General features: G+C 34.3%; 1 protein-coding gene across 1 annotated transcript in view; it reads left to right on the top strand.

Annotated features, from left to right (window-relative positions):
* The window catches only part of LOC149075785 (mitochondrial import receptor subunit TOM70-like), a 23,034-nt gene extending 19,001 nt beyond the window's left edge, over positions 1–4,033 (top strand). The window contains exon 11 of the mRNA XM_089243293.1: positions 951–4,033. Within this exon, the coding sequence (XP_089099419.1) occupies positions 951–1,125 (175 nt within the window). The 3' untranslated portion in view covers positions 1,126–4,033. The remainder of the gene's footprint in view (positions 1–950) is intronic.
* Positions 4,034–15,897: the final 11,864 nt, after the last annotated feature.

Here is a 15,897-nt window from a genome sequence, read left to right as displayed (position 1 = left end):
CAGTTCACAATGTGATTGGTATCAAAAAGCTGTCTTATGTATGCATTCTACATTGCTCAGGATTTGGCATCTATTGACCATTTTTCATTCCACACCTGCAATCTCTTTGCAAATTTTTCAAGCATGTTGTTATTATACTTCAAACCTTCTCAATGGACTGCCAAGTGAAAATGAAGCTACAAATTACAAGAGCTGAAAAAAATCAGTCGAACATCTTTTCAAAGTGAAAAAGCGTGGAATTAGTCTTTGTCATAACAAACCATTTGTCCAAAACTCCAAAAAATTAGAACAAGAGCAAGGGTTTATTGCAAAAATAAGTCAAACATTGAATAGATATGACTTTAAGAAGTTTTGGTAAAGGGAAAAAACAACTTATATAAGTTTTGTCAATATTTTCCTATATGACTGCTACCATTGCACCATTGTTCTATGTAGTTTAAAATTCCAATCGTTCTGGTGCGAAGACATTTTTTTTCCTTGTGAAAAAAAAACCATGCTAGGTTCCTACGAAATTTGGCTGCTGCCTGTAATTTTTTTCTGATTTGAAGCCCTGATAAGTCAAACAAATAGGACAATCTTTCTAGTGGTTTATTTTCACAATATGCACTAATAATACCAACTGCAAAACATTTTCATACGAAAAATATTTCAAGTGTTTCGGCATGCCTCAATAGGAGACTATATTTAGTGTCTCTTATGTGCTGTGCAGTCAAATATTTTATTCCCTCACGTCCAGCACAACATCAAAAGTAATTGTACCTACATTGCCACCCAAAAATTTGCTGCCCTGTGTAATTGCATAAATAAAGCTACATGGCTCATTTTTATTGCACTTGCTTGTGAAAGGTCATGTGTGGATTTTTTTTACTTATGCTGGAAGAGTTGACTAGTTTTTCAAAAATGTTTTTATTCCTACAGTAACAATTCCATATTTATTTATCTTTTTGTAGGGGAAACTTGCATAGAGGTTTGGAAATGTTCAATAGAGCAGTAAAAATAGCAAACACAGAAAGTGAAATCGCTCATCTCTTATCACTGTTAAAAGCTGCTGAAGCTCAGGCCAAAGCTGCTGAAAACTTTGGAGTTCCAATAGGAGAACAGTTTAGTCAGTCTGCGGGAAGTTAGGTGGATAATTGTGAATTTTCTAGTTTTGAAATTATTATGGAACATTAATGTGTTTGTATATAATGAGATGAATAGAACTTATTGACTGCAAAAATTTAGTTAAAATTCATTGTATATCAATAGCATATGTGCAATGATTCGACATGTGCTACGTTATCTGAGCAAATTGTTAAAAAAATTATTTGCCAGCTCTTGCATTGTCAGTGTAAACATATTATTTTGGATGCGAGCAATTGTGTATTAATCCTCTATGATAACCCAAATTATTTTTTGCACTTTCCTTTGTATTTGAATGTGTCCAGTAATGAAAGTGTTTATTCCTCAGTTAAAAAAAGTAGCTAAGCATTATGTGGTGTTATACATTGCAGGAAACTTCATCTAATAAAATTTGAATGTTTATATATACAAGCAATAACTTTTGGGAGAAAGAGAATATTACTCTTAAGTATCTTGTGTATAATGGTATTACACTTAAATAATATCTTATTGTTTTAAGTAATTGGTTTCTTGATATATATCAGTGTTGATCAGTTCATATCAGGTATATATTTTTAAATTTTCTTTTGGAGTTAATGTACATATATTGTACATAAATTACAGAAAATATCCTCAAACACATTTTTTTTGTCACCCAGTGATAGCAATTGTTTGTGTCTGAAAGAAAAGGGTGTGTTTCACTGTGTTTGCAGACCAAAGAATGACTGAGCTTTACTATTTTTAAATCGATATGCTCATGAAGGTAGTCTTCTAATATCTGATCATGATGTGAGACGGTGGCCAAAAAATAGCTCCCGAGTGGTATTCTGTGATCTCTTTCGAAGGAAGTAGTTTTAAGTTTTCTCGGGACACAGAAATAGGAACAATAAGAAAAAGACATTTCATAATTTTAGTTATTTTTTCCTTGAAATTTAAAATTGCATATTTTTTGTAATTACTGACATTTTCAATTAGTTTTTTGTCATTTATGGTGTTCAATTTTAACCCTTAGATGCTCAATTTTTTTACGAGCTGATAATTTCTTTCATAGTTAATGACGTGTGTGTGGAAAGCTGGAAAAATCTTTGAATTGTACTGTTTATATAGGACCTTAAAGAGGCTGTATAGAGCCTCAAAGATCCCACATAAAATAAATATATGGAAATAATATTGCATTCTGTGATTAAAACTATAAAATTAATAAATATTTGGGTTGCAAACTTTAAGGTTAAAAGAAATGCAAACAAAACATTTTAACAAATTTACAAAATCACACACACATGCTCTGTAACAAAGAGTTGTTGCTAATTGGGACATCTAACCAGCAAATTTAAGGTATAAAATGGAAAGAAAATTACCTCAGCTTATGTGTGCAAAGTCAGTTCTTAATTTTTATCTTCAAACTGGCTGCAGTAATACATGTCGATAGGACTCTTTGCATGCAAAGCTACGCATTTAAGGGTTAAATTTTTGTTGCATTTTTGTAAAGAGCCTAATATATTTTTTGTTTCTGCTGATCTTGAAAATGTAATGGTTTCATTGTTTTTCATTGATAGAAAATTTGTGAAAATGATCATATATATTTTGTAGTTTGAATCAATGCCATGAACTTCACGGTTGATTATGCTCTCATTAATTAATGCTGTGCACTTTTGTGATTTTGCATAAATCATCCTATTATTTTAGATTACAATGTGATTATATTTTCATCTTATTTGTTATTTTAGAGCAAAGTTTCCCAAACTTATTAGCTGTACTATAAATTTCTCTGAAAATTTGTTTTAGCTCTTATACTCTTCTTTAAAAGCAAATCAATATTGTAATCATAACTTTCACTATGTTCCTAGTTTTTCTGACACCTCCAGAGGGGCAATATAACCCATTTTGGGAAACTCTGCTCTGAAGGTATTGTTCAGAGGTGCACAACCTCTGGGTCATAGACTGCATTTAAATTGCAAAAGAGATCCACCTGACCTGTAAAAGATGTTTGTAAAAGGAGGTATCAATCCACAGAATATGATAAATACACTGGTGACCTGTAAGTGTTAATCATCTTATATATCTGGTCTGTGGTATCTGGCGCTGATATTTTTTTGGTGATTTATAGTTCTTTTTCTCTATCCCTAATAATAATAAATTAAATTCTTCATGTCATAAAACCAGATGTCATTGTTTTCACAATTTATTTTATTTCAGAATCATTAAAATTATTTGAAATTCAATGTTGTTAATTTCCCTGTGATGGACACTTAATACAAACATTATTCAGATTTTATTGAGTGATGTATTATTAGCTACAAGAAGGTTACACATACATGATCAGCCAAAATACAATTTTAGAATTTTGTTTAAAATTGAATTTTATTCAGAACTGTCCTATATATATATTTGTGATATAGAAAAAAAAAAGTAAAAAATAATTAATTTTTATCATAAAAAAGAGAAAATTGTTGATATTGAAAATTTTAAACTATTATATCAGAATATAGGATTTTACTATGGACAAGTTATATGATGTCACATTTCAAGTTCTTCAAAAACGTGCTATTAACCCTGCTGGAGCGATGTTTATGCAGTGAGAATTACATAACAGCTTGTATGGCATCTGTGAAATCCCACTTAATAAATTTAGAAAAAATGTGTCTCTGAACCATATATTTTTCTTATTGTCTAAAACCTTTCCAATACTGAATTTTAACATATATATGAAAATTTACACTTAGTATATCACCTAAATTAACAGAATATAAATGCAGTGGTGAAATAAATTTGGTGTCATGGTATCAGATACTGCATGAGCATTGCAGGCTTAATTAGGTTGTTTGCTACATAGTATATTGTGCAAATATTTTTTCAGTATCCCTTTTTTATGTATCTCTGATTTACAATTTGTATGTTGGTGCATAAAAATTCTTCATATTAGGAAATTCTAGCTGTGTCTGTACTTTTGTATTAAATATTAATGATTTTGTCTCATAATGTATGAAAGGTATAGATTAAAAAAAAAATTAATACGTGGGTAACACTTAACCGCCATACATGCACCTTGTAAACATTGTGGGCAAGACTGATTAGACAAATTTTGAATATTTATCTATAGAATTCTAAGAAAATAATCTTGTAAGTGAAGAATTAAAAAATGCTACACAGTAAAAACTTGAATCTGTTTCAGTTGAAATAACTCTAGAACCAGTGGTAGAAAACATTTTTAATTAGAAAAAATATTCAAAGAATGTTTCATGTACAGAAATACAAAATTTATTTTTATAGTCCCCTCCTCTAACTTTCAATTAGAAAGTTGTTGCCCTTTCTCTCTAGCTGGACAAAAGAATTCCATATTTGTAAGTATAATATTAGCCGAGATATTTCAATTAAATGAAATAGCTGAGAGAGAGAGAAAATGCCTTAGATTGCATAAACCTTTACTGCAGTGTTTCTCAAAGTGTGCATCACAGCTCCTAGGAGCTTCGCGGAGAGCCAGATATTCATTTTGTGCATATTTATGTTTTAAATTTTTTTTTTTACAAGTGAAAATATCCACTAAACTATTAGGGAGCTGTAGATTACTTTTAAACTAGGCAAGGAGAGAGCTGCAGGTGACTAAAGTTTGAGAACCACTGCTTTACTGTATTATAGTTTCAGAAAAGTAAATTAAGGAAAAGAGTATTGTGATGCAAAGGAAGTTGGTTTTTTTTAAGATATCTAAAAATTGCAGAAAAATGAAGTTGACCCTGATGTAAAATTTTAACTCTTTTTTTTTTTTTTTTTTTTTTAATCGAAAATTTGCAAAAGGTTTGTAGAGTTACTTTTTTCTCAAATCAGTGCACAACCACACACACACACTCTGCATAACAATGACAGCGAAGGAATGGTGTTTTGTACTACTGACCAAAAAACATTGAACATATTAAGCAAAGCGAAAATAGTAAAAAACCTATACAGTATTTGAATGTTTTCAGTGCACATGTTAAGACTCGGAGTGTTCAGTTTAGGGGCTATATGTCCTGAGAGATAATCTTTCTCATCTGTGCAAGTAAGAGCCACAGAAATGAGCTGACCACATGTACTGTCAAACTCGGTTATAACGACATTGAAGATTCTGTGAAATTTTGTTGCATCCAAGTTTGACTTTTTCAAGACCTCGCATAAACATATCCGATAGAAATGCTATGATCAAGTTGAAATTTCATGATTATAAAGATGACCATATTTTATTGAGAAATTTGAATCATAAACATGGACATCACAAATTTTTGTCAAAAATGATGCAATTTGTGTAGTAAGAAATAATCCTAAGTGGGTAATAAGGTGCCACAGCAAATTAAAAAAAAAAGGGTTGAACGTAGGACATGCATGGGGGTGTGATGAATATTCCTGTTTGCATTGTAATATAATTTTTTAATTATGAAAATGACTTTCATATCCCTGGTTTTAATGAAGATTGCAAACAACAGGGTTTTCCAACATATAAAGTTACTTGCGGAAACTTTGATAGTTATCGACAGCATCATAGCCCTAGGGCAAAATAAAAGCCGACTTAGCCACCTCTTAATTTACATATTTATTTCCATAAATCGTTCCAGATCTTATTGTAGAAGCCTCTATATTCAACTGAGGTCCCTGCATGGCCCTAGATTCCCATTCTTTTTGTTTTTCACACACAAATTCATAACGGTGTCTTTGAAGAGTGACACAGGGGACCACCAAAGATATCAGCCTAGGGGTCCTACTGCAGGTTAGAGGCCCATAGGTCTCTGTGCAGTGTCCAGTTAAAACTCATGAGGTTGAAGCCTTGTTAGCCTATTGGGAAGCACATTCACGAATCGGGAGTTGTTATAACCATCACCAGAGAGAAGAAAAACGCCCATACACACAAGAATTCTGACATACTTTCACTGAAATAATGATGCTAATCATAGGGTGTTCATCTGAGTTGGTGAATATCTCCCGAGTACAAAATCAATAATCAATCCTCAATGGTTAAAGTGAACACCATGACACCCCGCAAGGGTAGGGTTGGCAGGGCTCTAGCACCCCCCCCCCCCCCGGGACAATTTTTTTTCACACTATAAAATCACTATAGAGAATGCCCTGCCAAAGATCTCAATCTTTGGCTGGGCCTTTTATTCAGGATGGGGTTAGGCATGATGAACTCGTGGGCAAAGGAAACATTTTATTCTTACATGAAATATGCGCTCTGACTTTTTTTTTACCGATAAGGGGCACATTAAGTTTTGTTTCACCAGCACATACCTGTTTCTCTGCATGATACTATATGAATAAAGTGTGTTAATGTCAGAACATTGAATGACTTCGACTTCTATTCGTTTTCCAGTTCAGATATTTTTGTATTGTGGAGAAATGCGCATGGATATTGCTTGAAATAAAGAAGCTTTGAGTTAGGACCCCTACTGCAATCCCCATCAAATAATTTTTCAAATAAAATGACGGTTTTGTACCAGTGTGTAGCATAAAATAAAAAAAAAAAATGTGTGGTATGGTACCATGTATTGATTATTTTCATGCTGCATATGGATGCATATATCTTACGCCTCGTAATATATATATATCGGTTACTATGTTTTCCAGTTCGCCGCAAAGTTATTTTGTGGTAAACATAAAAGCCATAGTAACCGGTATTATATGGGACATGAAATTTATACTAATGTGTAGCACAAAAATGAAAAAAATACATTATACTATGATACATGATATCATACCAAATATTGTTCATTTTCATGCCACACACCAGTTTGAAACTAACAAATTTTACTTGAAGAATCACAAAGAGTTGTTTTTATTTGATAGATAGCAGCATGGGTCTTAGCTCAACTATGTTCTCGTGTGATATAATATGCTACAGTGTAGAACAGTTTCCCAAACTTTTTTTTCATCACACCCCCCCCCCCCCAAAATGTCTTTCTCATCGCCCCCAAATCCAATACACCCATAGGATCCTATATTGAATCCAGAGCTTTCACCGCTCCCCGGGAGCCGATATTGCCCACTTTGGGAAACAACACTACTAGAAGATTTTGTGCCTTATTTTTTTTCGCTGGTTCGCAGATTATTTCTCTCGCGCGAAATTGTTCATTTAATCTCACCGGTCCGCAATTAGGAAGAAGGTTGAAAAACACTGTGCAGTAGCACCATTTTAATTAATGAGTAACATATATAGAGTGAATATCTCAAAAACAACAGCCAATAAAACTTTTTCATCATGATACTCGCGTTCAGGTGAAAATCATTCAGAATGATACAGTTCCGGATCGGATAGAATTTCACTGTTGTTCAGTGTAATCTGGGTAGCCCTTACCAGACGCGGGGTCCGGTGCATCTCAACAATTTCGGGGCACCAAAAATGTTTAGAATCCCTCCTTTGCCCAGATTTTATTAATTTTGTGGGGAGAGGAATCGGCATGTATTTTTTCATGTATTATTTCAGAACATGCAGGAATGCTGAGAAATAATCATACAAACAATTTTAAATACGCCATACAATATAAATCAAAAAGTTATTGGCAATTCCGCACTGAAGGTAATTTTATAGTAACGGGAGAGAAACAATTCCCGAAACTAATGAAAATTTTAGTGTTGATGAACAAAAAGTTATTGAAAGAAATAGTTCCAGCACTGATGAAAATCCAGAATTGATGAAAGAGATAATATCACGGAATGATGAAAATTGAGAATTAACGAAAGAAATAATTCCAATAATGATAATTGTCGAAAAAACCTTAACAACGCAATTGATGAAAATTCAGAATTAACGGTATAAACAAAATTGATGAAAATTCAGAATTATTGAGATTGCCACAGAATTGATGAAAATTCAGAATTAATGAAATTGCCACAGAACTGATGAAAATTCGGAATTAATGAAATTGCCACAGAATTGATGAAAATTCGGAATTAATGAAATTGCCAAAGAATTGATGAAAATTCAGAATTAATGAAATTGTTCCAGAATTGATGAAAATTCAGAATTAATGAAATTGTTCCAGAATTGATGAAAATTCAAAATTAACGGTATAAACAAAATTCCAGCATTGATGAAAATTCAGAATTAATGAAATTGTCCCAAAATTGATGAAAATTTAGAATTAATGAAATTGCCACAGAATTGATGAAAATTCAGAACTAATAAAGGAAATTATTCCAGAATTGATGACAATTTAGAATTACCGGTATAAAAAAATTCCAGAATTAACGAAAATTCCAGAATTGGTGAAAATTCAGAATTAATGAAAAATAATTCCAGAATTAATGGAAGCCCTCCAATTATTTACCTCGAGAGCGGGGCCCGGTGCGATCGCACTTGTCGCACATCCCACAAGGGCAGCTCTGAGTGTGATCGGATATAAATGAAAATAATCTACGGATTTTTATTTTATCCGCAGTAAAATACTGCATTGAATATGTGACCGTCAACCAACACATGCCGGTGAAATGCAAGGACAGAGTTTTCAAGGACTAGAAGAATCCAGTTTCATTGTTTATTGGAAGATTGACGATATTATGATTGAAAGAAAAAACGTTTTTTCGAGTGCGTAGGAGAGAATATCGAGTGCTTTCAGAAGACTTCTTTCTCTCAGCATGACGGGGTGGTATCTTCCGGGTTTGAAAGTGTTGTGTCACTCACTTGATGACACACTTTAGAAATTTGGTTCGAAGCGTCTTGACAAGAGCGTCACATGCGTGTATGTACAAAAGTCGCACCATCTTACCTCCTAAATACGTTCATGTTGGTACTTGACTCGTCTGGCGAACTTTGAAGCGTCGTGCGAAATTTTATTTTTTCCGGGGCTTGGAGTTCGAGCACTTTCTTGACGCTCTTGATGTTCTAGTGAAGTGGACACTGGCTCTGAAAAGAAAAAAGAACCTATTGTATGTATGTTCTTTATCGAGCCCCGATAGTAGTCGTAGCTGCGCTTGAAGAGCGGAACGATTTTTTTCAAGAGGCGAAAACACTAAGAAAATGCTAGAAAATCTAAATTTTTATATTTATAGTTATTGTACGTAATGAACTAACTCTTTTTACACGTAATTTGCTTCGTATTTCATGGCACTTTCTAAATCTGTAATTTGTCTGTTGTAACAAGCGTTGATGGATGAACACGCTATCCTCTTATACACTTTATACCGGTATGAGGTGGTGCGTAGGAATGTTCTTTAGATATGAAATAACTTACGAACGTACATTTTTTTTTCTCAGCCACCTCGTTGGTCAGTTTGCCTGTTGTGGCTTTTGTATTTGAATATTTATATTTGAATTTTATGTGGTTACAACAATTGTTTCTCTCCCCTTCCCCATTTCATATCACTTTCAGACTCTGGTGTCACAAATGTGTGGGTTATATTTCCCCACTGTAGAATTTTTTCTTTTGACCTCAGGGAGTTAAACCCTGACTGAAAGAATTATGTAAGTTTTGAGTTAGAAATTTGGTGAATATGAACTTTGGGGCTTCCATCAGAGGGAAACACTTAAAGATGAATTTTCAGGGTTTTTTTTTTTTTAAGATGGCTTCCAGGAGAAAGGGGTGCGGGAAGGTACAAAGGTTGGAACCACTGATATACGAATATACATTATATAAGTCGGCTCCGCCATTGAAACTGGCGTGGGGAGGGCAATGTCCCCCCACCTCGTACCTCGACCCATGTTTTCCACACGTGTTTGCGAAATTCCCAGGACACAAAAACCCAAGTTGCAAGCAGGGAAGCAGATACTATTTCCAAACACGTCCTTACTTGCTCGTCTAAGATAATATGAAAAAAACAGTTCGAAAAAAAAAAAACCAGCTTGGAAGAACACCGCAATATCCATTTAAGGAATACCATTATTTGCCTCTAATTACAATTGTTTGCCGTTTATATATAATGCCGTGTACTGAATTGGGGGAGTGGGGGAGAATGTGTTACCTCTTTTATTCAGAAACAAATAAAACGCAAACATTCAGTGCTGATTCCCAGTGGCGCCATCTGATAGAAAATTAGGAAAAGATACGGTAAAAATGGTGCCCGTACGTGCGTCTTCCTTTCTCAGTTGTCCAACCTGGCAAAGCTACCTTCAAATAGCCAAATAAAAAGTTGAAGTAAAACTACTGTGGAGCCATCTATAACTTAAAATTGTAATTCATTTCGCGAACTGGTTTATTTGAAATTCCCAGCCTCCTCCGTCAAACAACACTTATTAGATTTTTTTCCATCACTGTTTTTAAGTTAAGCGATTTCAATCTTAGAGGCACCCCACTACTAACTGACCCCTTACATTTTTATACTTCGTATTTTCCAAGGTGCTGCAACCATGGGCCCCCACAAGGGGTGGGCCGGCAAAGCTCCAGCCCTGGGGTCCGGGATGATTTTCATTATTTTTTGTTTTTTCACGCTATAAATCCACCATAATGGGGCCCGCAAAAGATCCCACCCTAGGGGCCCTATTCGAGGATGTGGGGGGACCATGGCTGCAATATTTGTTATATTTTTACCTTGAATGAAATAATAATACTGTAACGGAAAATAATTTTCTACTAAGGTATAAAATGGAGAAAAATATAGGAAAAAAATGCGATAAAGTAGAGTTTTTTAGCTCTTCTTTGTGCAACCACATCACATCGTCTATGACGAGTTTTAAAATAAACACCCTTCTCGTAATAACAAGCAGGACGAAGAAGCCTACTTTGAGCTCGTACCGCTCCGTCGTTGTTTAAGGCTCATTTTATACGAGCCGGGCAAGTGCTTCTTATTCCGGCTTCTGTATGAATTCCTTTCATCTCTTTCATTCGGTTTTTTTTTTTATAAATAAAGTAAAGAATGAGATGATAAAAGCACTTGTTCCGTGATGGCGATGTTGATGATGAGACAAAGGATATTCTCGTTCTTTGTTTCCACGCGAGAACAGTTGCCTACGAACAGCCAAATTTAGCAGTTTCTTTTAATGTCTCGACAAAAAGGATTCACTGGGACAAAAAGAAAACTCGAGCCTCTCGTAACACGTTTCCAATTTTTTCGCTTACATAATAACACGCAAAAGAAATGTTTTCGTAGACATGATTAAAAGAACCGAAAACCAAGTGAAGAACCGTAAAACGAGCTTCTATTTTTTAAACGCATCGTATACTGTATATATTGTCCGGGTTTATCTCCGTTCGAGATATTGTTCAACTTGTGTTTATACATGATTTGAACTTTAATAAATTTATTTATACACACTTTCCAAATTATTTTTTCAGGAGGGAGAGGAAGAGTTTAATACTTTTCCAACTGCTCTAACTTGATTATGGTCGTCAAGTCATCATTTTTATTGATTTATTGCTGATTTTTCTTTTTTTTTTGAAGTGAAACTTCTTTAGCCAGGGAAGTGAATTTTTGTGTGATGAAAAGGAAATTCATCACAGAATGTGGAGCAATTTCTTTTTCCTTCAAAACCCGTTCGTAGAATAACTGAACTTATTATGTGAAGTTCCGAGAAGCAGATGGGTTGTTGTGGTGGTGATGGGGGGGGGGGGAATGTCAATAGAGATTCGACCGTGTAAGAAAATAAAGTTGGGTTTGGGATTGGTATGGACGGTTTGTATCTTATAAAGACAGTTTATTACCTTTCCCTACCCCCGTGACGCCACCCCCCACGGCCACATGAAAGTTTATTTACGCGAACGCGTAACATACTTTCGTCTAAGTTTTGTGACGTCACAGTGCCAGCTCCTAATTGGCTGTGATGTCATAACGCAGAATACATCTAGAGCACTTCAGCTTTTTCTTTTTCTTCTTTTTTCATACTTTTCACTCCTGTGCTAGACCCCCTGCACTAGACTTGAACTACTGTATAATTGACTGTTTTTAGGAAACATACAATAATGAATACCATTTCAATTGATGGAAGAGAAGTTTCATTTCACTTCTATCGTGCGAGATTCTCATGAAGATTTTTTTTTTTTTTGGATTTTACTGCGCTGATTCTTATTGATTTAATTCTGATTTTACATGTGAGTAGTTGTATTTGACATATTTTATTTTGATTTGATTACATTAGCTGGAACTCACTGGCGATGTGCACGATTGCACCTGCCGACCTGCCCATGTATAAAAACTTGCATTTACTTTCAGTGATGGCCGGCGATGTAATTTTAATATTCAATAAATCTCCGGAGGCACTCGAGTTCCCATGGGACAATGTGCTTTAACTACCTTGTGTGATAGAGCCTGGGTGTCTCTCGGTCAAGTCCGAACTATTTTTTCGTGAGCCTTTGGTACCGTGGGCCTTTGAGTCTAGTGGCTTCGTAAAGGGGGGGGGGAACGGGGCTCAAGTTCAAAACCCTTGAATCAAACAGGGTAACTATATAATTGGAGGCTTTTTCTGAAATTTCATTGATTCTAAAATATTTTTATTTCATTGGTTCTGAAATTTTTTATTTCATTGATTCTGAAATTGTTTATTTCATTGATTCTGAAATTGTTTATTTCATTGATTCTGAAATTGTTTATTTCATTGATTCTGAAATTGTTTATTTCATTGATTCTGAAATTGTTTATTTCATTGATTCTGAAATTGTTTATTTCATTGATTCTGAAATTGTTTATTTCATTGATTCTGAAATTGTTTATTTCATTGACTTTGAAATAATTTCTTTCATTTGTTATGGATTTTCAGTAATTTCATATTTTCAAAATCTCTTTGATTTTCAATAATTCTGAAATTATTTCTCCTATTGATTGTTTTGACTCTGAAATTATTTCTTTTATTGATTCTGAAATAATTCTTTAATCATTCAGAAATTTCTTTTATTGATTCCGGAATTATTTTTTCTTGATTCTGAAATAATTTCTTTCATTAGTTCTGGATTTTCAATGAATTTTATGTTTTATGTTTTATGCAAATCCTTGATTTCCAATTAATTCTAAAATAAATAATTTCCGTTATTAGTTCGGTAGTTGCTTCTTCTCCAAGTCGCGAATGCGAGCCGGTCTCCCTCTGTGAAAAAGTCTCTCTACAGCGAGCAAGCAGACCTTCAACAGGATTCTTACATACCATGAAACTTCCAGCACTTTCCATCTCCACTTCAAAACATGGAAGACAGATGGCAGCATCAGCTAGAACATGAAACAAGCTTATTCTGACAACATAAATAAATTAGGGATGTCACACATACAAAACTCAGAGCATAAATTGCGGCATGTACCGATTCTTTTTAAATTCCGCATCTGTACGAGTTGCATGTACGGATAAGTTGCTTCTTTCATTGATTCTAAATTGTCAATAATTTTACACGATTATTTTTTATTATCTCTCTGATTTTCGATGATTCTGAAATTCTTTCCATCATTAATTCCGAATTCTCTAACTTTTGAGCGAGTTCATACATCGACTTTGGTATTTTTCAGCATTTATGTACATGCTGTAATTGAGTATACCAATTCTCCCACCCCAAGTTTTTCTGGGGCTCAATGCAGTTCAATATTGAATATATTATATGCAGGGTTAAATGAAGGAAGCCAATAAATATACAGATACTAATGACAATAATTGAAAAGGGAATTTTGGAAAGAATTCAGTGAAATGTGCAGTACAGTGATTACGGACTATCATAATCAACAGGGTAGCAAAGCGGGTGCACTGGGCTCTGTTTGAGCAATGACGTTACTTAACTGTCATTATATTCTTAATTATATTATAATGAGGGCTGTTTCATGCCACGTTGGAGTCGGTACAAGCTGGCGTCATACGTAACGTCATTGCTTAAACAGAACCGAGAAGTGCGCCCGCTTTGCTACCCTGTTAATTACGGTAGTTCGTAATCACTGTACTGCATATGTCACTGAATTCTTTCCAAAATTATCTTTTCAATTATTGTCATTAGTATATTTATTGGATCGCTTCATTTAAACATTTAAATATTAAAAATAAGAAATTTTACATTTTTGCTTATGAGGTAACTTTCACTAAGATTATTTTTCTCGGATCCATTTCAGTTTGACCACGTACGTTATTTTACTTTTATTGGATTGATTGAAAGCCAACTCGAGACAGATAATTTCAATTATATTTTGAAATTTATATTAATTTTAGATTATCATTTTTGTTTTTATTCGATTTTTGTGTAGCTTTTATGACTTTATTACTTCCAACGATTTCTTGGATTTCATCCATTTCTTAGCTTATAGATTATAAAAAGATTATAAAAATACCACATGCGTGTATACCTACCTGTGACACTAAAGCAACACCATGAACGAGAGATCACTCACTTAAAACCGTAAAATAAGCAACTAAAATGTAAAGACAGAGCACGTCTCGGGTCCTCATGTCGTCTGCTAAAAGAAAAGTGTTTGAGCAGTGACGTCACGCAGTAGCTCAGAGATCGCTCCCACTGAGCCAAGGTGGTAAGTACGATTTCAAAGGTGATGAAATAGTCCTTACTATATAGCTGTGGGTTCAATGAGGCCCCAAAAAAATGTTCGAGCCCAGACCACTGACTGAACTCGTTAACGTGGCCAGTATTGAAGCTCGTCATTTAGAATTACGCTTCTCGGAAAGAAAATGGAAATTCTAAGATAAATTATATATACCACACTTAACCAAACACCAACTCTGGCAATGTTGAAATTTTTTGCCATTAATGAGATAGATGTGTTGGAAATTGAAGGCGCTGTCTATATCTGTGGTCGCCTCAAGCTCGTTAGGGAAAATATCTTACCAATATCCTCCCTCGGGTTTGAACCTAAGATTGTGACAGCAACCTTCATGTAGGGTAGATGAGCATCTCACCACCACGCCATTCGGACGAAAAAACAAAATTATAATACTCACAACGATGTTAGAAACAAAAGAAGTTTGTGACGCAACATCTCTTTGTAGGATTGTTCAAGTATCAATTGCACATGGTCCATCCCATTCATCCCACAAAAAATTTTAAACAATTTCAATCACATCATGTTTAAACATGCTTCTTATTTTTTTTTAGCTCTGCCTCGCATGTTTTTTGTTGAAGTTCTTTTTGCCACTTATTAATCGTTAACGTATTCAGTAGTAGCAAATGTTCAACTTTGATTAGAAAATATCAGATTTTAAAACCTTTTAACTATTGAATAGTTTTGTCAGAGTTTTGCCGGTCCTCATTTTAAAGTAAACACAGTAAGTAAGTAACTCATTTATTCAAAGGGAATGTCCAGGGAGACGAAACTAAAACTCGGCAACGAAATTAGGATCTGTTTGGCATCGGTGAATAATCCGTAATGAGTTACGAGGAATTTATTATTGACTCTTTTCGTCTCTCTCTGTGTGGTTTGGAGACTATCTTTTCATACGTGAATCAGGAAATGCGTAAATTGTTGAAAAATTCTTCGACTGAAATTACTTCAGGGATTGGGTTAACAGATTGCGATTCAGCATTTTTTTTTAAAGTTACGTCTTTGTTACAAAGTAACATTGAAACATGATGGATTCTGTGCATGTCAAATTTTCTGGTTGAAACTCAAAATTTCTAATGATTTTGATCTAATGGAAATGGTTGTAGAAAATTTAGAGGGGGGAAGTGCTTTTAAAATTGTAAGTTTGTATACAGGGTGCATAGAAAAGCCTGGAATAACTTACGAACCTTCATCCTAGAAGCATACTTCCAATTGAAAAAAAAGTGTCCAAATAACATGTAGGGACACACGCACGTACGCACGCACAAAATAAAAAAAGAATTAACCTTTTACTCGGTCACCCCTGTCCCAAAAATATTGTATTAATTATATCATTTTACATATGATGTAGTTTAGGAGTTAGTATCCTAGCATATCATTTTTCCACTGTCC

The sequence above is a fragment of the Pholcus phalangioides genome, unplaced genomic scaffold, assembly GCF_987345545.1.
Source record: "Pholcus phalangioides strain wild (caught in Gottingen) unplaced genomic scaffold, Ppha-v1.0 ptg000015l_1, whole genome shotgun sequence".
In the NCBI taxonomy this organism is placed as follows: domain Eukaryota; kingdom Metazoa; phylum Arthropoda; class Arachnida; order Araneae; family Pholcidae; genus Pholcus; species Pholcus phalangioides.
Note: the sequence above shows the minus strand (reverse complement) of the source record. Positions and strands in the feature narration are given on the sequence as shown.